General features: G+C 43.7%; 1 protein-coding gene across 5 annotated transcripts in view; it reads right to left on the minus strand.

Moving 5' to 3' along the window:
* Positions 1 to 20265, minus strand: part of SIL1 (SIL1 nucleotide exchange factor) — a 250181-nt gene extending 229916 nt beyond the window's left edge. Inside the window, exon 1 of one of the 5 annotated variants that reach the window (XM_052642451.1) lies at positions 20216 to 20265. Coding sequence is in view for 1 of the 5 variants with exons in the window: in XM_052642448.1 (XP_052498408.1) it covers positions 17680 to 17681 (2 nt within the window). In the remaining 4 variants the exon portion in view is untranslated. Of the gene's footprint in view, positions 1 to 17679; positions 17739 to 19931; positions 20161 to 20215 lie in introns of those variants that run through there. The other 4 variants (XM_052642452.1, XM_052642450.1, XM_052642449.1 and 1 more) reach the window with 4 other exon arrangements.
* Between the last annotated feature and the right edge of the window lie 4571 nt (positions 20266 to 24836).

Below are 24836 nucleotides of genomic sequence, written 5' to 3' on the forward strand. Positions count from 1 at the left end.
AGGCAACAAAAAGAGAGGGCTGCTCCAGATGGTGCAGTCCCAGCAAGAAGCAGGGCTACACCTCACCAAGCGCGGATCGCTCCTACCCCCAAGGCAGGAACAAACAGGAGTCAGGGCACGTTGGAGGCCAGGGACCACAGGAGGAGGAAGAGGCCCACAGGAAGACAAAGCATCACCAAGTGGGCATCTGACCGGGATCCTCTCCAGGAGACTCTCTGTTTTATTGAAGCATGACCATACAGAAGGTGACAAATAACAGAAAAAGTTACCACAAAACTGAGTACCTCAAAGGCAGAACATCTTTATGCCACACCCAGCAAGGAGTCCAGCATATACCACACATGCAAGACTAACAAAATCAGCCAAATAAACCATGACAACAATCATAACCACCATTTATTCATCAATTAGGCTGTGAAGAAGCTAATCACCTTTCATACATTCTCACTGATACTTCACAACAACTCCCCCATGAGATGGAAATCTATCATTATCTCCCAGTTAGAGATAAGAAAACTATGAGTCAGGGAAGTGAAGTAACTTGGACAAGATCACACAGCTTCTAAGTAGTTAAGCAGAGATTCCAGCTAACGTCTGCTCAATTCCAAGGGTCACGCTCCTAACCACTATATGAGCATGGCCTTCCAGCTGAGTGACTGAGGAGCAGTGGCCGAGGCCACAGTACTGCTGAGGACAGGCTCTGATTTAGGGTCTGAAGCCACCTGCCACGCATCTAACACCTGGTCTGACAGCATGTGACACTGACCCCGGCTTCTTATACCATGGGTCCCTCCTGCCTCTCAGTCTTCCTGGCGACACAGTGGAAAGAAGGACGACAACCCATTTCCAGCCCTCCAGACACTGGCTGCTGCCAAGAAATGACATGTACACATCAATATCACCCAGAAGTGAGCAGTACACAAACCGCAGGTGCTGGCTTTGCTAACTTGGCACATCACATTTCAGGAAGGTACCCATGTCAGTGGCTTAAGAGGTCCAAGGTGAAAGGCGTAGCCCTTCCAGTTAGTGACAGCCAACAGAGATGGCCAGTCAACAGGCTACAACATGCATTGTTGCTGTCACGCGTTAACAAGTGACAGGCATGAAACCTCCAGGTATTTTTCTGGGACGATGACAAAACGCCAAATGCCAACACTCTGAGCCACCGTGTCTGCTGAATGACCAGGTGGCCCTAACAGCACACTGACAGTAGGCACGAAGAGAAGACTTGACTCAGGAGGAATAAGGCAACGTGTCATAGGGTCGATATCAATATTACCATTCAGTTGACTGAAGGAAAAAAAGCAACCCATTATAGTAATGTTCCTTCTCTAATTTTCACTCTCACTCTCATCAAAATGCATCTAATGTACCATCTAACAGAGTGATCTGTTCATATTGCAAATTCAATCATCTCACCACCACGACTAACAACCCTCCAAAGGTCTCCCAGCTCTTCTGCTGCTGCTGCTAAGTTGCTTCAGTCGTGTCCGACTCTGTGTGACCCCACAGATGGCATCCCACCAGGCTCCCCCATCCCTGGGATTCTCCAGGCAAGAACACTGGAGTGGGTCGCCATTTCCTTCTCCAATGCATGAAAGTGAAATCGCTCAGTCGTGCCTGACTCTTAGCAACCCCATGGACTGCAGCCTCCCAGGCTCCTCCATCCATGGGATTTTCCAGGTGCCTTCTCCACCCAGCTCTTCTAGTACAATCAAAATGCCTTGCCATGCTGAACAGGCCTGTCCTTGCCACCCCCTCCAACCTGACCCTGTGCCTATCTCCTCTCACTCGCTGTCCTCTGGCCACATTTTGTTTCAGCTCCCCATAGAAGTCACGTTTCTTTCCTCCCCACCATGCCCCCAGGAGGCTTTGTAAAAGTTAGGCCCACAGCCGGAAACGCCCATCAACCTCATGTCACTTTGCTTAGTAAACATCCGCTTGTTCTTCACAGCTCAAAAATCACTCCCTTAACAAAGCTTTCCCTGATACCCTCTTAAACCCAGGATCAAGTCAAATCCCTGTCAAATATTCTCATGGTACCACATTCCTTTCTTTCCACACACTTATTATAATCATAATTTCACATTTATGTATGAGATTATAATTTGATTAATGTCTATATTCATCAACACTCTGAACAGGAACTGTATCTGACTTGTTGATAAATATATAAAAGGGATAACCACAGTGTCTGGAATGTAATAGAGGCTATTAGTGTGTCTATTGACTGAAAGAAAAATTCAGAGAGAAGGAAAATGAAGCTCTGTCCAAAACAAAATGGTTCTGCTTAGAGAAGCTATTCTCCTCTTGTGACCTTAAAACAAACTATTCTTCCCCTTCCCCCTCCTCTTTCCCAAATTTCTTCCAAAAGTTACTTTCTGTATCCTGCCTTTCTCCAAATGAGTGGTAGCCATAGTGATAAGCTGGCCTACAGCCAAAGAGAGTCAAAAAAGATGTCACCTTGTCTGAGTACTCCAGGCTTCCAAAATAAAAGTCCACAGCAAAGGCCCAGGCATATAGAAATACAATAACCCTGGGACTTCTCTGGTGGTCCAGTGATTAAAATTCAAGGCTTCCTCTGCTGGGGGCCCAGGTTCGATCCTCCCTCAGGGAACTAAGATCCTCAGCGCCATGATGCAGCCAAAACAGACAGAAAATAACTTTTACCCAGTAAAGAGACTGGAGGAGCAGCTTCTGTAAGAAACAAGCACTTCCCAAGGCAGACAGTGCTCCCAAGTGACCCACACAAACGAAAGAGGGGAAAGGAGCACAGCGGCAGGGGAATGAGGCGGGAGTAGGGATACTGTTCCGAGAAGTGATTTTTAAACCCCATGTTTTACTCCCTGGATAAAGCAGAGATGTGCCCAAACATTATATATCAAAAGTCTTCCCGATGAGTCAGCTCCAAAGGAGGTCTACAGGTTGTGGTTCAGAGAAACAACACCAGGGCCTGAAGAAACTCACCTATTAATCTTCAATTGTGGCCAAAATTCCCTTTGGAAGCAGAAGGGTATTGTCCCTGCCCTTCTACTCTTTAGGACAGGCAGGTGGGAGTGGGCTGGGGGAAGCAGAAGCATTCACTGAGCTCTACTCAGTGGCAGGCATAGTGATAGTTACTTCAGAGACAGGGCTCTTAGTGAAGAACGAATGAGACAACAGATGAGCACAAAGACAGGGACGTAGGCTCAGCAAAGTTAAATAACTTCTCCAACAGCTAGTGAGTGGGAAGGTCAGGTGCAAACCCAGGTCTGCCTGGATCCAAATACTCTTTTCTCCCACCCTAATGCTGCCTTTGTGGGTCCTCTATGAGACCAGCTCTGCTCCTCACCCCTTCACCACCACCTTTCTAACCACGTGGGAATGCAGTTCCAGCAAGCTCTCTGGGTGAGGAGAGGCCGTCTTCTGCAAGCACAGCCCACCACAATTAGCATGTACACATAAGAGAGGTACACCACCACCCCTAGGTATGGAACACAGTTCACTGCAGGGAGTAGAGTTTATCAACTGTAGCTAAGAAACTAAGGCTGGATTTTCTGAAAATTCCAAATGAACCTATAGGAATAAATCCATTGCTGCTGGGTGCTAGGATGGTAAAACTTAAACAAAAGGATGGTGTATGCTCCATCACACCATGAAAAAGACAGTACCTGCAGGGCAGACAACCCCAGCTGAAGTTTCCATAGCTCCTCTAGCTACTGAGAGAGGGGGGAGCAAATCAGTACCTGAATCACTTGCATCAACAAGGCATCTCTTACAAGGTTAAGCACCAATTCACTGTGCTGTAGTTGAAGATTAACCCTTCCCTTGAACTCATTATAGATCTGCCTCTTATCAAATGCTATGCCAGTTGATTATTATGATAACTATTATGCCATTACAATAACATTATCGCACCTTTTTCCTGCACTTGACATATGTTGGCTGATAGGTTTAACTGGTACATAAGCAATAATTATTCAGTGCTCCCTCTTTCCAAGCAAGCCTCTAGCGTGACTCTTAAAGCTAAATCCAACTGCAGCAAATGCCCAACCCAAGAAGCAGTGGGAAGCATGGCTCATGTAGGCTCAACGACTGTATTTCCAGGGGTCACAGTGTAAGAAACAGAGGCTCTGCTAGGTCCCTAATTGTTGACACACTCACTCCCCTATCCCTGGAAAGGTGATTGAGTTTGGGGGAAACACCAAGCAGCAAGCAATTTATTGCTGAAAATCCCTACAGGGCCAGAGGAGTCACAAACAGACCTCAGTATAGCAGAGGGACAAGCAGTACCAAGTCACAGTGCTACACACCACAGCAAGAGGAGGAGGAGAGGAAAATGCACTTCTCCACTGAGGGCTCTCAAATAAACGGTTCCCAGAGAGCCATTCTGCCTGCTCCCTGTATACACTTCCTGGCAACTGCTGGTATATTGGAAACAGAAAGAGCAAGAGGGAACAGAGGGCTATCTTCAGGCCCCTATTTTGAAGCTAAGAAGTCCATCAACCTGGCTACTGGGCATTCTTTATTTCTTTATGCAGCAACCACTAAGGGCCAGGATGCAGCGTATAGTCCAAAGTGAAGAATCAAGTTCCACTTCCTGTCAGCTGTCAGTCAAAGCCCTAACAGACTCTGTGTGTGTGTGTGTGTGTGTGTGTGTGTGTGTGTGTGTGTGTGTGTGTGTGTGTGTGTGTGTGTGTACATGACTATATGTCACACTATATATGACAAACAAGGTAGAGAAAGATGTGAGATTCTATGACTGCAGAAATCAGGATGCCTGAATTACACATTAGCCTTATTAAAGAAAAGGCAACCCATAGCCAGACTGCATAAAAAACATGATATAACAAACCCTACCAGGAGACCCAGGCTGCCCCTCTTTGTTCTCTAACCTGTAATACACAGGGCTCTTTTTTTTTTTTTTAAGGAGGAGAGGAGGCGGAAGGTTATTTGAATTTAAATTACCCATGAACACTATAATCTGTGTGCAGGGAGAAAAGGAACATTCAGGAGTGCCAAGCGCAAGCCTTTGGGACATGTGTGGCCGAGGCAGTAATAGCCCACAGGGCTTTCTCCTTCAGCCTCAGCTTGCTACCTTCATCACTTAGGAGCAAGCAAGCCAGCAGGCAAGACCCAGGCAACACAAATGGGCACTGTCTCTTAGGTCGAGGGAGAAGACTGCCCTCTCAAAAGGAAGTTAGGATGAAGCAACAAAAATAAGCACAAGACCAGTCATCCACAGAAGTAACCCATCTGAGGAGGGGGTTTGGAAAGGTATTTCGGTCTCACTCACCACTATATTCTCATGGCCAAGCAGTACCTAACCCATAGTGGGTGCTTGGCAAAGAACTATAGATTCAATGGTAACTAGAAAGACTTCCTAGGTTGAAACAGACAGAAGAGTTAGAATCTAGTTGTTCCTACTGTAACCTGTGGTAAAAGAAAGACTGATCTGCAAAGGACACGTACAAGGGAAGCTAGAGAATGAAAGTGAATCTCTCTCCAATGCATCCCTGGTGCCCTAACAGACTGACAAGTGTATTTTGGTCAAAATATAGACATAGCCCTAGAAGAACAAGGCTGGAAGGAAAGAACAGTAGAGGGAAGGAGACAGGGAAATAAATAAGACAGTCTTCACTGAGCGCTTACTACATACATATCTGAAAATCTGAGGGAAGTTGGCGGGGAGAGGGGGTGGCCACCGGGGGTTGGTTACAAATGAAGAAATAGGAGCAGAGGTTAAGTAACTCATCTCAGATGTCTCACAGATAGTATATGGTTTGAATTTGGGTATATCGATCTACAGACAAGAGCTTTCCACCATACTTCACCTTGACTTCCTCCAGAGCTGACTTGGCTCCCAGCTCACCTTTCCTGTAGTGGAGACAATGCTCCTACCTGTCCTCACAAATCAACTTGGTAATCATGTTTCTTAGAGTTAATTAGTTAACTGAAACTGTAGCTCAATGGTCTCATGAATTTCACATGCTTAAGAATTTCACATGCTTTAAGTCCCCACCGGGACTTAAACCTGGATGAACTAGCTGAGTTTCCAGACCTACAAAGCTGCCAACCAGTGAGGCCTTGACTAAGCCATCAGCTGGTATATATCTCTATGACAACTCTCTTTGGCATAGCACAGGTTAGGGCTAGGTGAGGAGAAGATAACCTGAGCATGATCTCTGCATGCCCCCAAGTTCTCTTCAGATACTGCAAAGGAGGTACCAGGAGCCTCTCCCACTCTGAGTGGTGTCATTAATGCACAGAATCCTCTTTGATGGCAACCTAATTCTGATTTAAGTAAGAATAGAAAAAGTAAAATGTCAAAGATTTCTGCTTAATGCTTAGGAATAGTTGAGACTTCCTTCCATGGGGCTCACTGCCTCTCTGGAGCTTCCAGAGACTTTCCATACAATGACTCCAGGGGAAACAGAGTGGAAAGGGTAAGATGATTTAATACTGTATTCTGAAGAGCCCAGTGATTATGATCAGCCAGTGTTTCTAAAGGAAGTGAATACCCTGGACAAACTCAGGGGAAACTAAGAAGTACTAGAACACACTGTCTCTCAGGGTTGTCTGTTTCTTTTGCCTCCTGTATGAGAGCTTTCATCAGCTAAAAAAATTTTTTTCAGTGCTTAGGAAAACTGACAATTTACCCAGGTGCATAACAGCTGCTGGGAAGACCTGTGGAAAGGGGCCACCCAGCAAAGGCGGGCTGTGTACAGAGAGGAGGGTCTCCCAGGAGTGCCCTACATGCCAAACCATATGTTGTCAGGATATTAATCCAAAGCCATCTTGCACACTTTACAATGTTTACTCTCTGTGGGATATAGAGCATTAAATTATATCCAAGGACTACATGGGTCCTTCCAATTCTATTCCACATTTACTTCTTCGCTAAAAAGATTTGTAACCTGGAAACACAGCCCTCTGCCTAATAGCAGCAATAATATTCAGCAAAGAACAGGAAACCAGACTGTCGATTCAAGCTTCCCTAAAAAGTACTGCCTGTATGGAGCCTTAATTTACCCTATGTAGAAAATGGAGAAACCTACTTCTGACCCCTTTTTTTCCCCAGAAAAGATAGGTGTATGTAACTGAGAGTCCTAAAGAGGGAAACACTAGAAAGAGGAAAGAGAAAACACCACAGCTCCACCCTGGCCCTAACTGAAACATCTCTGGAAACCGCAAAGGGAATTCCAAAAAGAGAAGACAACTTCACTGCCATAAGAACTTAGAGCAAGGTGCACGAATGTGAAGTATGACTACCCAGATCAGCCACAGCTCTATCCTGACCAGCTGTATGGCCCCAAGTAAGTCACTTCGATTCTCCAAACCTCAATTTTTCACCTCTAGAAAGCAGGAATGTTTTAAGGATCAGATAAAATAATGTTTTCTGAAAGCCCATTAAAAGTAGTAAAATGTTGAACGTACTTTAAGCCTGACTGTCATTCTAAAGACCCTTAAGTGAAAAACTCTAAAAGACTTGAGGACAACAGAGAGGTGAGGCTGCCACCTCTGAGAGACAATCTACAGGGACTGGGTCCAGGTGTTTACAGAGAAACACACGCTTCAAGAAGAAAGTGACAACAGAGAATCAGAAAACGAGCTCACACTTGGGTTTGCTCAGGTACACTAAAAAATAACAATATACGTGCACAGTTCAGATCAGAGAAAGTACACAAAAGTCCACAGTGAAAAGTCAGGCTCCCTTCTTCTCCCACTCTCCAGCCATGCAGAGGCTCTCACCAAAGACAACCACTCTTTTCAGTTCCCCATGTATTCTTCCAGATATTCCATCACCTACTTTCTGCCACAGATGGGGAGACCACTGGTGGTGACACTTTCAGACCCAGAAGTAGTACCGAGCAGTAAGCATTGCCAGGTGCCCTTAAGAGACTATGCGAAGAACAGGACAGCCAGGCGACACGATATGGGCCTGCAAGAGGTTCCACAGAGGTACAGATTTCCTTCCAGCTATTATACTGCTTTGCCCCTTGGCTGACATTTAGGCATTGATTTTGTTCAGTATATTTCACTTTTGGTTGTACTTGCTCATCCAGAATCCCTTCTCAGGGAAGCCTTTAACAGGAATGGTCTCTGTACCAGCCTGACCACCAGGCCCTTAGAAGTCAACAGAGGCAAGAACCACCATCAAACCTGTATCAGCTGAGGCTGGACAAAAAGAGCAAAAATCACAAAAGTCCCTCGGACACCATCTTTCTGGGGAATACGAAAGGATGAAGCCCAAACCATACATAGTCTCTATAGCACTCAGCCCAAGAGAGCAAGTCATTACCCATAGAAAATTACAGGATACTCTCAATCAAAGCTAGGCTTTCACCAAAACTCCCTAAAAACCTCCCTCAGTTTATGTCCTCCCCTCCCTTTCTTCTTCCACGAAGAAAATTTGTGGCTGGGAAATTTCAGCCTCAACCCAAAGGCCACAAAAAGACAGGAATAGGTCAAATCTGGACCACACGTGCACTTTGGTAGTCCTTGCAGATATCACATTAGAATCTGAATTTCTAGCTTCCCTTGTAATATGAGCTGAGGAGGCCACTAAAGCCATACTCACCTGTGGCAAAAATGGACTGAGAAGTAGCTGTTCCCCACAGAGTACATAAGCACCCCAACTTGACAGCCCAGCATTTCTTGTTGCCTCACAGTTTCCAACCTGGCCCTGGGAACATCTCTAAGTTGGAGACCCCTGGCCAGTGATTAACAGAAGGCTGATCAACTGGTAGGCACAGCGACTGACCAAATGGCTAGACTCTTAAGATTCAAAAGCGTGTATTAAACACCCTCTGTATGCCAGGAATTGTGCTGGGGGCTGGGTACACAAAGAAAAATGAGGGATGCAATTTGTGGCCTCCAAGAATTTCTAATCAAGGTGGGAAGACTGACTCTAAAGAATCAGAATGTTTCAGACACAAAGGGCTCTGGGAGTTGAGTGTGTCAGACTCACTATGATTAGGGATCAAGGAATGTTTCTGGGAAGAACTGGGATTTGAACAGAACTGCTAATCATTTCTCAGGCATTCATGTATTCACTCATACAATAAGCATTTATAGTGTCCATGTTACATAGCATTAGACTGGAGACAAAATAAAGTATATGCCCATGTCCTTGGGAAGCTCATACAATAAGAGACAAAACAACAAACTAGGATAAAGTATGCTGAACTCTATAGTCAAAGTGTTGCTATGGAGATACAGATGAGGAGGTACTAGGCAAGGCCCAGTGAAGAAGGTGGATCTGCAGAATAAAGGAGGAAACTAAGGAGAGAGTACTCCAGACAAAAGAACTGGCTGAGAGAAGCATGCAGAATGCTTCGAGGACCACACCGATCAGTGTACCAGGAGCAAACAGTACTCATATGTAATGACAGAGGATATCATTAAAGTGATAGGACAGGGATACACTGCGACGGACATGAACACAAGGACAACTGATACATAGGGAATTTATTTAGCAGCCAGTAGGTGCCACTGAAATCTTCTAAACATGAGTGTTCTCCAATCAGAAATGTATTTCCTAACAGCAGTGGTACACAATGTCCTGGAGGGAGCCAAAGGAGGAGATAAGTGGAGACTCCTATAAAAACCCAGGTGCATGGGGGGAAATGGATACACGTATATGTATCGCTGAATACCTCTGCTGTTCACCTGAAACTATCACATCATTGTTAATCAGCTATACCTCAGTACAAAATAAAAAGTTTAAAAAAAACAAACTCAGGTGCAGTTCCAGGAAACAGAGGAAGCAGTAAGACAGGATGAGAAAGACACAGCAGAAGCCTGCCCCAAATTTTAAGACAATGGCATCTTTGCAAACATTTTGTGTGTGTGGGTGTGTGGGGGGTAGTCAGGATTATTTATTTGCTTTAATTGGAAGATAATTACTTTATAATATCATGATAGTGTTTGCCATACAGCAATTCATGAAAACACTCGATTTCTGTTGTTCTACCTATGCAGACTGGTCTTGCCCCTAAATAATGAGGTTTAACCCTATTTGTTTCATTCAGAAGTAAGGCACAGGCAATAGTTATGATCATGTCAGAATTTTTTAAAACTCAGCTTGACGTCAATAAAATGGGGGCGGGGCTGGTTAGTAGCTTCAGGGGCTTTTCCCTCACTTCCTCTCCCACTGCTATACTGAACCAGTTGCAAATCTCAAAGCAAAAGAGAGCCAACTTGAGCACAAAATCCAGGTCAGTGTAATTGACTATGCCTCTCTGACCTCACACAAGCCCAGAAATGGGCATACAAATCAGAAAAAAGCCATGACAGAAGTCAACGTTCCCTTAATGAGCTAACTGCTTCACGTGTGGCTAAAAAGGCCAGAGACCAGGAGAACACATTGTCTCAGAGGGCTGCAGGCAGGCTCTGGACCAGCCAGCCCTGCTTCATTAAAATCACCATGTCAGATGCCCTTGACTGGGGTAGCCAGTAGGGAGAGCCTCAAAAAGGTGAGAACTAAGTCAAATAAGGATGGCGGTGGCCAAGAAGCTGCAAGAGCATGATCAATGTGACTGACAGGAATAATAAACCAGCCAACAAAGACAATGATGTGATGGTTAAGATCACACTTGAACAGTCAGCATAATTTATCCTCTAACCGGGTCAGGAACTGGAAACTTGTTGTTGTCATTATTGATAACAATATACAGAACACTTATACTGTGCCAGTGAATGCAGTTTCCACAATTCTCAATTCTCAAGACAGCTACAAAAGTAGCTATTATTACTCCCATTCTATAGATCATGAAATCAAGGCTTAGAGAAAGTAAGCATCTTGTTAACAATCTGAAATCTAACAATAGAAGATTAAGAAACCAAGTGAGCTGATCCATGAGTGGGGCTTTAATTAAACTGTAGTTCCCCAGTAGCATATTGGACACCTTCTGACCTAAGTCGGGGGAGATCATCTTCTGGTGTCTTATACCTTTGCTTTTGCCAAGAATACTGGATTGGTTTGCCATTCCCACCTCCAGATTACATTTTGTCACAACTCTCCACTATGACCTGTCCATCTTGGGTGGCCCTGCACAGCATGTCATATACTTTCATTGAGTTATGCACGTCCCTTCACCATGACAACACTGTGATCTATGAAGGGTGGACTGAGGAGGCTTTACAAATAGCTGATGAAAGAAGAGAAGTGAAAAGCAAGGGAGAAGGGGAAAGATAAACCCAACTGAATGCAGAGTTCCAGAGAATAGCAAGGAGAGATAAGAAGGCCTTCTTAAGTGAACAATGCAAAGAAGCAAAGGAAAACAACTGAATGGGAAAGACTAGAGATCTCTTCAAGAAAATTAGAGATATTAAGGGAACATTTCATGCAAGGACGGGCATAATAAAAGACAGAAATGGTAAGGACCTAACAGAAGCAGAAAAGATTAAGAAAACATGGCAAGAATATACAGAAAAACTACATTAAAAAGGTCTTAATGACCTGGATAACCACGGTAGTATGGTCACTCACCTAGAGCCAGACATTCTGGAGTGTAAAGTCAAGTGGGCCTTAGAAAGCACTGCTACAAACAAAGATAGTGGAGGTGATGGAATTCCAGCTGAGATACTTCAAATCCTAAAAGATGATGCTGTTAAAGTGCTGCACTCAGTATGTCAGCAAATTCGGAAAACTCAGCACTGGCCACAGGACTGGAAAAGGTCAGTTTTCATTCCAATTCCAAAGAAAGGCAATGCCAAAGAAGGTTCAAATTACTGTATAATTGTGCTCATTTCACATGCTAGCAAGGTAATGCTCAAAATCCTTCAAGCTAGGCTTCAGCAGTACGTGAACCAAGAACCTCCAGATGTACAAGCTGGATTTAGAAAAGGCAGAGGAACCAGAGATGAAATGGCCAGCATCCGTTGAATCATAGAAAAAGAGAATTGCAGAAAAATATCTACTTCTGCTTCATTGACTGCTAAAGCCTTTGACTGTGTGGATCCCAAAAAAAGTGTGGAAAATTCTTAAAGAGGTGGGAATATCAGACTGAGAAACCTGTATGCAGGTCAAGAAGCAAAAGTTAGAACCTTACATGGAACTACTGACTGGTTCAAAATTGAGAAAGGAATATGACAAGGCTGTACACTGTCACCTTGTTTATTTAACTTATATGCAGAGTACATATATGAAATGCCAGGTTGGATGAATCACAAGCTGGAATCAAGATTGCCAGGAGAAATATCAACAACTTCAGATATGCAAATGATACCACTCTAATGTCAGAAAGTGAAGAGGAACTAAAGAGCCTCTTGATGAGGGTCAAAGAGGAGAGTGAAAAAGCTGGCTTAAAACTCAGTATTCAAAAAACTAAGATCATGGCATCTAGTCCCATTAATTCACGGCAAATAGAAAGGGAAAAAGTGGAAGCAGTGACATATTCTTTTCTTGGGTTCCAAAATCACTGCTTACTATGATTGCAGCCAAGAAATTAAAAGACACTTGCTCCTTGGAAGAAAAGCTATAACAAACCCAGACAGCATATTAAAAAGCAGGAACATCACTTTGCCAACAAAAGTCTGTCTAGTCAAAGCTATGGTTTTTCCAGTTGTCATGTACGGATGTGACAGTTGGGACATAAAGAAGGCTGAGTGCTTAAGGATTGATGCTTTTGAATTGCAGTACTGGAGTAGACTCCTGAGAGTCCCTTGGACAGCAAGATCAAACTAGTCAATCCTAAAGGAAATCAACCCTGAATATTCATTGGAAGGACTTTGGCCACCTGCTGCAAAGAGTTGACTCACTGGAAAAGACCCTGATGCTGGGAAAGACTGAAGGCAAAAGGAGAGGAGAGCATCAGAGGATGAAATAGCATCACTGACTCAATGGACATGAAATTGAGCAAACTCTGGGAGATAGTGAAGGACAGGGAAGCCTGGCATGCAGAAATCCATGGAGTCGCAAAGAGTCAGACACTACTTAGTGACTAAACAAGCAACAACAATAGTTAATTTACAATGCTGTGTTAGTTTCAGGTATATAGCAATGTTTCAGATAAAGAATATATACATATATAAAGAATATAAATTTACATTATACATATAAATATATAACATATAAAGTATATTCATTATATATATTCTTTATAGTATAAAGAGTATGAAGAATATATAGTATATATATGTACTTTACATAGTTTATATATATTATGTATATAATTTTTATATATTAGAGTATATATAAAGAATATATATAAACATATACTATAAAGATATATATATAAAGAATATGGGCTTCTCTGGTGGCTCAGATAAAGATTTCGCCTGCAATGTGGGAGAGCTGGGTTCAATCCCAGGATTGGGAAGATCCCCTGGAGGAGGGCATGGCAACACACTCCCGTATTCTTGACTGGAGAATCCCCATGGACAGAGAAGCGTGGTGGGCTACAGTCCATGGGATCACTAAGAGTCGGGCATGACAGAGAGACTAAGCACAAAGAATATATATTGCATATATATATGCATGGCATGCAACAGCTTAGTTCCCCAACCAGGGATAGAACCCAAGCCCCCACAGTGAAAGCACAGTCTTAACCAATGGACAGCCAGGGAAGTGCCTCCATTATATTAACAGGTTATTACAAGATATTGAATATAGATCCCTGTACTATACAGTAGGTCCTTGTTGTTCATCTATTATATATACAGTAGTGCATACCTGTTAATTCCAAACTAATTTATCCCTCCCCTTCTTTCCCCTTCGGTAAACATAAATTTATTTTCTATTTTTGTGTTTTCATTTTATAAATAAGTTCATTTGTATCACTTCTTTTAGATCCCACATATTGGTGACATTATATGGTATTTGTCTTTATCTGATTTCCTTTATTTAGTATGATAATCTCTAGATCCATCCATATTGCTGCAAATGCCATTATTTCTTTTTTATGGCTGAGTAGTATTCCATTGAATATATCTACCACTTCTACTTTATCCATTCATCTATTATTGGGACACTCAGATTGCTTCCATGTCTTGGCTATTGTAAATAATGCTCCTATGAACACTGGACCCCTGAGTGGTTTAAACCACTGAGACATACTATCCATTCCTTCACTTTTTCTTTTAGAAATGTTTTAAAGGTTTGCTTGGGTCACAAAATAAGGTCCACTGCTTCAGTGGCTCCATTCTTTACAGAACACACAGCAGTCTGGCCTGGGCACTACTTATTGTTTCTAAACAAGTGGAAACTTCAAATCTATTTCCTTTGAGGTAAGAGCAAAAGGAAATACTTACAAATAGGAGAAAAATCGGCATTACACCCAAAAACCTCACCTGTGAGAGTTGTAAGATAATGAACAAGGCAGTCAATGGAGGCAGGGCCTTCTCCTTCCATAGGGATTTCTAACTGCAATTACATCTTGCATCTTTACAAGGTTCTAAATAATTCCAACAACTTCTACGGCCATCTTCTGCAAGCCCTCTGGCTTGAGTCTCAGCTCTGCCACTAACAGGCTGGTGGCCCTAAAAAAGGTATATGGCCCATTTCACGTGCCTGAAGCTCATTTCATCGGTAAAATAGGAACCCATCAAAAGTAAAACTGAAGCACTGGGTGATGACAGAACTAGAAGGGTACCTTCTGACTCTCTACTCACCCAAGGAACCACAAAGAGCCATCCCTTGAATTTGAACCAGACTCAATCCTGATGTTTGCAATGAAATTGATATAAAGACCTCCTAGGATGATCTCTTCCAGTACAGAAATGATGTGAATTTAGACTTACTATAATCGAAATCAAATCCCATGAGTGAATATAATCTAAATCAAAATCCCATGAGTATGACATGCAGAGGGTCACAAAATCAATATTAAACTCCTTGCTAAGGAGTTGGCCTCTTATGCTTCCAATGTCTACTACTCCCTGGGTTCAAAGCATGATCAATCAATGTTTGTATTGATTGTCCTACTTTATGTTTCTTCCTCTGAACTGAAGCCTGCTAGTATTCCACAGTTTGGTCAGATGGATGCTACCTCCTTGGGAGCCTCACAGAGATAAGAGGCATAAGCATGAAAGTATTCACAAATGTAAAGAAATATCCATTTAAAAGTCCACTGGCATCAGCCTTCCTCATCAGACCTTTGGGATGCATTTCTCATCTTCCACTTTCTAGAACTCTTCTCTCTCACAAGACAGAAAGGGCAGACAACTTGCAGAAGGGAAGTGGCAAGACATGGATCAATTCACTGACTGCTGTATGTTCCTCTACCTGTGATGACAGTAAGTGGTAATTAAAAGGCATAATCAAGAATGCTTTCAGTCAAGACACAGCCAGCAAGCAGACCTCAGAAACATACCCCTTCCCATTTCTCTGTGAATTTGACATGTGACATGGGCTGAACAGGCACTACTCAATTTTCAGGCCAAGAACATCTGCGCTCAGCTGTGATAAATAAAGGCCAAGGAGGCACTAGAGAAACAAATGGCAAGTGCAGTACCTGAAAACTCTTAAGATTTGGAAGAAAATAAAAACAGTGGAGAATATACTCAATTCCAGCCTATTTGGAGAAGTCCAGATAAAAATATCCCTCCTACCTCCACTCATATTCCATTTCTTCTCCAACTCCCTTAACATCATTAGGCTTTGAAGCAGACAATACAGAATAACATCAGAAAGGGACAAACAACTTCTGCTCTGAATTATTAAGAATAGCAATAAGCAAAAAATAAACATGCTGCTGCTAAGTCACTTCAGTCGTGTCCGACTCTATGCGACCCCATAGGTGGCAGCCCACCAGCTCCGCCGTCCCTGGGATTCTCCAGACAAGAACACTGGAGTGGGTTGCCATTTCCTTTTCCAATGCATGAAAGTGAAAAGTGAGAGTGAAGTTGCTCAGTCGTGTCCAGCTCTTAGCGACCCCATGGACTGCAGCCCACCAGGCTCCTCCATCCATGGGATTTTCCAGGCAAAAGTACTGGAGTGGGTTGCTACTGCCTTCTCTGTTAATTGGCTATATCCCAATAAAAATTTAAAAGTTAAAAAAATGAGCCTTGATAACTATATTAGTGAGACAATATAAGATAAGACCATGCATTCTCAATGAGGCAAAATCACCCCCCAAGGGGTGAAAATTGATTCCTGAGGAAGACAAAAAAATCTTAGATATTACAACAGCTTGTGGCCCTTTGGACCACAGTACATAAACAGATACACAGTATATTTGTTGTATTAAAATTCCATTGATTAGAGGCAAAGGGGCAATTAAGGGGAAAAATGTCTCAAAAGGTGCTAATGAACAAAAAGTTGAAAGACATCGGATTAGATGTCCAAAGGGACAACCCAGTTTCCAAAAGAACCTGATCATATTGGCACCCTAATCTTTCACTTCCGCGACTTAGCAGCAGCAGCAGCAGCAATCTTTCACTTCCAGCCTCCAGAACTGCAGGAAATAAGTGTGTGTTATTTAAACCATCCAATCTACGGTGTTCTATTATAGCAGCCCATAATGGACTAAGTTACTTCTCAAGGCCTCAAATTGTTCCTAGGACCCTGTTAGGAGAATGAGGGCAGACATGACCAGCCAACACAACCACACCCTTGTCCATCAGTCTGGGCTAAATATAGCTCAGATGCTCCTGGATTCTGTCTCCAAGGTAGAAAATTGCACAAGTGAGGATGTCAGGTGTAAACTCTTCACAAATCAGGAAAACTCTGGCAGGTTCTCCACATGTGTCCTGAGTAGCTTCCCTCTTTTATGATGTTTTTATTCCAAAGACAAATTCAATTATTGTTGAAGCTGGTCATCAGGGGTCACCCACCGCCTCACCTGAATGACAACCAGCCATCCTCCTTCCCTACTTGGCAGTAAAACCCTTGGTGGAAGTACATGAAGAGGGAAGGATATTCCTTCCTTACACCACATACAATTAAAGTAAGAAGCTCTGTACTGCAGAAGACTAAGACTTGCAGCTTAAAGCCTACTCAGAGAAAGATAAAGCATTCATCTTCGCTCAGAAAGAGAAAAGATTAGCTCACAAGAACAGGTCTCCAAACTGACTCCAAATCCAGGAATTAGAGATGACTGTGCTACAGAGCATGATCCAAACACCAGCTGAGGCCCCACAAAAAAATCCCCAGGAATCCACAACCAAGGGGCTGGCACTGTAAGAATGTTCAGATTAGCTCTCTGAAAAGAGGCTTACTCCAAGAGACTGGCAGACAGCCTCCACTGCACAGCATCACTCAGGAAAGGATAGAAAATAAATAAACAAAAAAAGACAGGAGGCAGGATGAGAAGGTCAGAGCATGAATCTACAAACATAATGAAATGACAATTAGAAGGCATCCGCCTATTTGGAAAAAGGTACAACTTGCCGTTACAAACTCTCTTGTCTTTTTGAATATTTTCATTAATAGCAAATCTTTTATTGAGGATGCAGTGACTGCATTCCTATGTCCCAAAAGCTTCATAGGAATTACCTCATTTAACCACTCTTCGAAGTATTATTCCCATTTTTATCCACTAGAAAACCAAGCCTTAAAAGTGAAATAACTTGTTAGAGGTCATATTCCCAATAAGTGATAGAATCACAAGTCATGTTCAGGGAATTCCCTAACAGTCCAGTGGGGAAGACTCCATGATTTCACGGCCAAGGGCCCAGGTTCAATCCCTCGTGGGGAACTAAGATCCCACAAGCCATGCAACATGCTCACCCCATCCAAAAAGAAAAAACACTCACATTTCCACTAGGTCCACTTCAAATGAACTGTTAATTCATCTGAGGTCACATGACAGGTTGCCTAACCATGCCATTTGTAGTTTAAAAAAAAAAGAACAGCAGCAACTGTATGGTGTCATGTATTAATGAAACTGATCTCTCATATGGTTCAAAAACATCTCTGACAATTTCAAGATGGATTTTCAAAACTATTTTGTACAAAGGCCATATCAAAAAAAATTCTTTTTAATGGGACTTCCCTGGAGGTCCAGTGATTAAGACTCTACACTTCCGATGCAGGTTTGATTCCTGGTTGGGAAACTAAGATCCCACAAGCTGAGTATGGAGGCAAAAAAGAAAAAACAAAAGGTCATTATCAAGATGTTACCCTCAACCCCCACCACTTACACATGCCATTCTAAAAGAGAACACTACTCACTGAGAATTAAGTTCTGGCATGCTTATTTTAAAGCCATTTTGTTACTTTGCAGCTTTTTAATTATTCTTTTCTCCTGTCAACAAAACACACCAGGGCTCAAAACTGGCCTCTGCAGAAAAGTAATAGCTGGCATTCAAAGACATCAGGCAAGAGGAAGAGAGCGAGAATCAGAGGACAAACCTCATTCCTGCACTACCACATCTCTACTAACATACTACCCATTCTCACCATCTGTAAAATGGGGGCAGTAAGTCTTGTCTATTGTCAATTTCATCTGAATACCACATGTATTAATCTGCAGATTAAATCCACTAAACACCCAAAAGAACAGTAAAAATAAGTCTGATATGGCAACACCTTAAAAACCCAAGGGCCGAGCTTCCCTAGTGGCTCAGCGGTAAAGAATCCACCAGCTAGTGCAGGAGATAAGAGTTCCATCCCCGGTCCGGGAAGATCCTACCTGCTGCAGGGCAACTAAGCCCAAGTGCACCATAACTACTGAGGCTGTGTTCTAGACCCACGTGCCTCAACTACTGAAGTCCAAGCCCCTAGACTCCCTGCTCCACAAGAAAAGCCACAGCAATGAGAAGCCGGCACACAACTAGAAAGCAGCCCCCACTCTCCATAACTAGAGAAAAAGGCCATGCAGCAATGAAAGCCAAGCACAGCCAAAATTAAGTAAAAACAATTTTAATTCCATTTAGAAAAAAGCCCAAGGACCAAGTTCTCAACTGAAGCCACAGACCAAGTCCTGATCCATTCCACACAAATATCAATCCTGATATCCTCCTGTCCTAGCTCCCATCAAAATCCTATCCAATCTCCAAATCTGGCTATAATTTTATCGGAAAAGAAATTTGGGTGGGTTGAGAGCTAAAAGGACACAGATACAAAACACATCTTCCACACTGTCTAAACAAACATTGTGTTTTAAATATCGATTTACTCTCTTGGCAAACATGAAGAATTCATTCTTATCCTGCTTACCTAGTCTAGGTTTAATCTAACTTCCTAAATCCCCAAAACAAGTTTGCTGTTTTATTTAGGTCGGAAAGCAAGCTGGACTTGAATTTGAGGCCAAGTATTTAAAAATATTTATTTAAAAAACTAATCTTACACATGAATCATATATTTTAAATTATTTTAAGGTATCAAACAGCCCTCTAGGTCCTCTAGAGCAAAGGAACCCCCACATACACACACTAACCTCGCAGGTGCTAGGTATTTCCTGATTACCTTGTTTTTCCCACATGTGGCTCATAGTTCAAATGATTTTCTATTGGTTTCTGTAGCAGAGAATTTCAAAGTGAGGATTTCGGGACCACCTGAATCAGAACCACCTGGGGAGAGCGGCAGGTACCCATGCCTCACTTTATCCAAAATGCCTGAAAATAATGCCCAGAGATAAACACAACCCTCTGGGTGATTTGAAACACACCAGGGATAGGCACAACCTTCTGGTGATTTGAAACACACCAAAGTCTCTAACTCTGACTTTACAGGCAAGTATTTCATCTACCTAGGGCAAAGGAAAACACAAGATCGAAGTGGAAATACAATGCGGGTAGCGTTCAATTCCATATGGTGAAGAGACACCAGAATGTCAACCCTGGAGCATCTGGACAAATGAAGAAACTAAGAACGGGAGAAGAGAATAGGGAAGGAAATGAAAACAAATGAGAAGCCAAAAGCCTGTCTCGGACCCCCACTGCCTCATCTCCTGGCATTCAAGCAGGTATCCTGGAGACGTTCTGAGTGGGAAAGATAGGGAAGGCAGCGTTGGGCTGAGAGGCCAAGTCTGTACAAACTAGTGAGGGGTCCAGAGCCCACTTACACGTCCCGCTTCAGAGACACTGGTGGGATGTGTAGGGACCCCGAACAGTGCTGGGAAGGCGCCAGGGCCGCTGGCGGGTAGAGACCGGAGCAGGGCCCTGAGCCTCCAGCCCAGGCCCAGGGCCGGGTGGCCTTACTGCCCCTACCTTCGGCTTCCCGCCCGGCAGCCCAGGGGCAGACACAATCCCCACAATTCCAGGCGGCCGCTGCGGCAACCAGCTCCCCGTACGCAGACGCGACGGCTACCGTCAGAACCCGTGAGCGCGCGGCTATTATGTCACTTGCCTCCTCACCCAATTGTCGCCTTCCAGAACAGCCGACCGGTGTCCCACTGCCTTTCCCGCACTCGGAGTTGTTAGCCCCGCCCCCTCGCTTCTGTTAAGTCCCGCCCCCTAGCGTCTACCTGAGCGAACTTCCTGGTGCTTGTTTAGCCCAGTATCCTTCCGCCGGCGTGAGATACTTGCGGGTCCAGTTTGCTTCTAAGTCAGAGAGAAATAGAACTTTGAAGTTTCGTCTCTGATTCCCCAACAGCTTCTTCTTCGCGGAAAATCATCAGAAAGAAACTAGAGGTGGCACTGCACCAGAAGTCCAGTGGTTAAGAGTCAGTGCTTCCACTATAGGGGCATGGGTTCAATGCCTGGTCGAGGAGACTGCAAGCCTCGTGGTTCAGACAAAAGAAAGAAAGATACCAGAGGGGTAGGGAGTGGAAAAAATCAAACTGGTGTGACTCAGTTGGGATAAAGCAGTAAATGGGCTTCCCTGGTGGCTCAGAGGGTAAAGAGCCTGCCTGCAATGTGGGAGACCCGGTTTCTATCCCTGGGTCTATCCCAGGGAAGATTCCCCTTGTGAAGGAAATGGCAACCCACTCCAGTATTCTTGCCTGGAGAATCCCCAGGGACAGAGGAGCCTGGTAGGCTATAGTCCATAGGGTCCCAAAGAGTTGGACACGACTGAGCAACTTCACTCTCTTTTCAGTCTCAAACAATAGACAGTCATTTTAGAAAATTCATACAGAATAGGACACCTGCAAGTCACCTACTTTATATACTTACATATTGTATGAATTGACAATGACCAATTATTTTAAAAATAAAAGTTAACTGCAGTTCTAATTCTGCTCTACCACCAAATGTCTTATTTATATATGCCAAGTGTCACATATACATTATATTTACTTCTCATAACTTTTTAAGATCAGAATTGTCACACACATACACACACCCCTTTTCATAGATGGGGAAGCTATGGCTCAAAGAGGTTGAAGGACTTATGCAAAGTCATACAGTCACAAAGTGCTAGAACTGGGATTTTAAGTCTGATTTGGATGCCTGCAAAAGTCCTGTTCTCTTTCCATAGTACCTTCTTGCCTGGAAGGGCTTAGTGTTAGTCGTTTAGTCCTATCTGACTTTTTGAGACCCCCATGGACTGTAGCCGCCCAAGCTCCTCTGTCCATGAAATTCTCCAGGCAAGATAGGTAGTCATTCCCTTCTCCAGGGGATCTAGGCTTCAGTGAATACTGCCTCTTTATTAGAAAGACCTGTGTAAGGCACTTCACTGGGACTGGGTGGAAAAGGACAGGGAACTGCTCGCTTTTTCCACGGAACACTCAGGAGACCAGTGAGAGTAGCTGGACCCAGGAATAATTCTAGTTTGTGTCACTGCCTAGTACCATGAAGACAGGTAATAAATGTTCAACAAATATTTATTGCATCTGTGGTACATTGCAGAGTGAACATATAAATTACAATTGAGCCTGACACAAGTTATAAAAAAGATATTAATAAAGTACTACAAGAGTAAGAAGCTTAAAAATAGAATAAGCTCAAATCTCAGAATTCATACATAAATGCATGAGCCAAGAAAAGAGTCCAGCTGGACAGAGAGCAGCCAGCACTCACAGGAGCCTGGCTTCCTTCTTGGGACAGATCTAACCAGGTCAAGTATGTACTGAAGGGAAATTCCATGTCCCCAATCTCCAAACCTTTAAAAGCCCTGTTTGAGAGCCACCTTCCCAGGGGAATTAGCTCTGAGCTCAAGCCTATTGTGCTGCTAAAATCAGTGTGCAAGGCTGGGCCTAAGCAGACTGTCTTTATTCTCATGGCCGCAAAACAAGGAGGACCACTGTAAAGGCAGAAAGATTGAAATCCAGGGATCAGATTTGGTGGTAGGATCCCACTGGGCTTTTCTCTTTGTTTCCCTGTATTACTCTTGGAATTGAGCAGAAGTAAATTTTAAATTTCCTTTTAAATAAGTAAACAACGACTAAAAATGCCCTCTGTCCCTTAAAGCTCTGTTGGAGAGTTTCCAAGTTCCCTCTTCTGCTCCCCAGAAGAGCAACACGTTTGAAAGGTAAAGGGCCTGAGGAACCCTCAGGAAAAGAAAAAAACCACAGCAGCCACCCCAGGGCCCTAGCTAGGCAGAGATTTATATGTTCAACTGCCTTCCTTAACAAGCAAAATGCATGAGTGGATCATTTCTCCTCTGACCAACCTTTTTCGGTCTCCCACAAGCCTGATACCTAGCTGTGTGAAAGCTTTCTGGCATCAGGAATGGCTCACCGGTCTCTCTGGGTGGCCCTGGAATGTTGAGTGTCAGGAGTTGGAGCCCTAGTTCTCAGTCTCACCACCCTATTTTCCTGCTTCCCTCCTCTCTGTGTGCCCCTCAATCCCAGCGCTCACCATACTCTTTCAATACTGCTGCCAACAATCACTTCTGGACTCTAGACATTTTATTTACTTGAACATGAGTACATGCCAGCAATTGGCTGTGAGGATACAGCTATGACTTCCCTGGTGGCTTAGATGGTAAAGCATCTGCCTACAATGTGGGAGACCCAGGTTCGATCCCTGGGTTGGGAAGATCTCCTGGAGAAGGAAATGGCAACCCACTCCAGTATCCTTGCCTGGAGAATCCCATGGACGGAGGAGCCTGATAGGCTACAGTCCATGGGGTCGCAAAGAGTCGGATACAACTGAGCGACTTCACTTTCTTTTACTTTCATACAGCTATGATACTATTCCGCCTGTTCTTACCCTCAGAGAGCTCAAAGTCAGATGAGAAATTCAGAAATGTAAACAGATCAAATCAACCCAGTCCAGCAAGGACCATAAAACAGAAATATTAACAAAGAGCTATAAGAATAAGCCCACTCTGTTCACACTGCTATCTTTCCAGATCCCTTATGTGAATAAAATTCTTTCACATTAATCATCTTGTTTCTTTCAGACAGCCCTATGAGGCAGATGGGGCTGATTTTTATCCCCGTTTTACAAATAAAAGAAAAACTCTTCTCTCTGAACTCTTCTGATCTGTGCTGTCCAATACAGTAGCCAATGGCCATGTGTACTATTTAGATTTAAATTAATTAAAATTAAATAAAATTTAAAACTCGGTTTCTTAGTCACACTGGTCACATTTCAAGCGCTCAAGAACCACATGTGGCTAATGTCTACCATATTGGACAGTGCAGATTATGAAACATTTCATCATTGCTAAAAGTGCTATTGGACAACAGTGCTTTAGCGGTCCCGAGAGCCTGAGAGGCAATGCAAGGGCAGGAGTATGAAACAGAGAGAGCTCTCTGCATTCCTGGAAAAGTAAATCAAGAGCCAACATGGAAGAAGCAAAAAGCTGATGGGGTACTTCCGAGGAGACCAAGAGGAACTGGCCATCAGAGCCAGGGTTCTCTACTTCCTGGGCTTCATTCAACTGCAGTAGATGGCACAGGCAAGGCAAGGCAAAGACCAGATGACCTCTGCCCTGAGACCTGGCACACTTGAGCCCATAAACAGCTTGCTTGGTGGCAGTCAGAAATTTTAGATCTCTCTATCCCAGGAGACATCAAGGACCCCAGTGTCTGTGCTTTGCTCTGTCTCTGATGCATTTCTGGAAAGGGAAATTTTAAAAACAGTGTTTTCAGCCCCTGTGAAAGGCTTGTGAGGCCTCTGGATAGCAACCTCCCACCTGCTAGAAGGCTTTGGCATCTCCAGGGGGGGGTTAACCAGAAAAAAGGTCAGTAAATTTAAGCTGCATTTGCTTTCAGCTGAACAGGCCTCTCTGGCTCAAAGGGAAAACATGCCAAAGAAGAGACTTAGAAGATAGACAAGATTTCAAAGGGTTCTAAGCAAACAATTTCCACTGAGGTCAAAGTTAAACCCCAAGAACCGCAACGAACACCTTCAACCACACACCTACTGAAGTACACAGACATCTGACACAAATAAACCGCCTACAGTCACTCACAAAGGCATCAAATCACAGGAACACACACACAGTTAGGGCAGACACAGCTATAGCTGCATAACAAAGCATCCATATTTATTTAACAATTTGGGCAGGGCTTGGTAGGGAAGAACAGACTCTGTTCTGTGCACTGTCCCCTGGGGGTGGCTCCACTAAGGCACGGTGCTCATTCACATGGCTGGCAGGTAGGACCTCAGCTGGGGGTGTCAGCCAAGACACTGATGAGTGGCCTCTCCCTGTAGCTGCTTGGCCTCCTCACAACTTAGTGGCTGGTTTCCAAGAATGAGCATCCCAAGAGAACCAAGCGTTAAGGTGCCTGGTATTTTTATGATCTAGCCTCAGAAGTCGTGTAGCATCATTTCTGCCATGCTCCATTGGTTGAGGGAGTCACAGACGTCTGCCTATGTTTGAGGAGAAGGAAGGGGAGCCCACTTCTCGATGGGAGGAGTGTCACCATCATCTTGTAAAGAGAACATGTGGGATGGGATATATCATGGCAGCCACCTCTGGAGAATACAGTTGGCCACAAGCCCCATACCCTGGCACAAACACTCACACTCACGCACTCAGATTACACATCCAGATTCATAATACACACTGCACACATACATGTTTACATGTATAGATAAATTAAAACATCTTGCATTTACATATATGAACTCTG

Source organism: Budorcas taxicolor, chromosome 7 (genome assembly GCF_023091745.1).
Source record: "Budorcas taxicolor isolate Tak-1 chromosome 7, Takin1.1, whole genome shotgun sequence".
In the NCBI taxonomy this organism is placed as follows: domain Eukaryota; kingdom Metazoa; phylum Chordata; class Mammalia; order Artiodactyla; family Bovidae; genus Budorcas; species Budorcas taxicolor.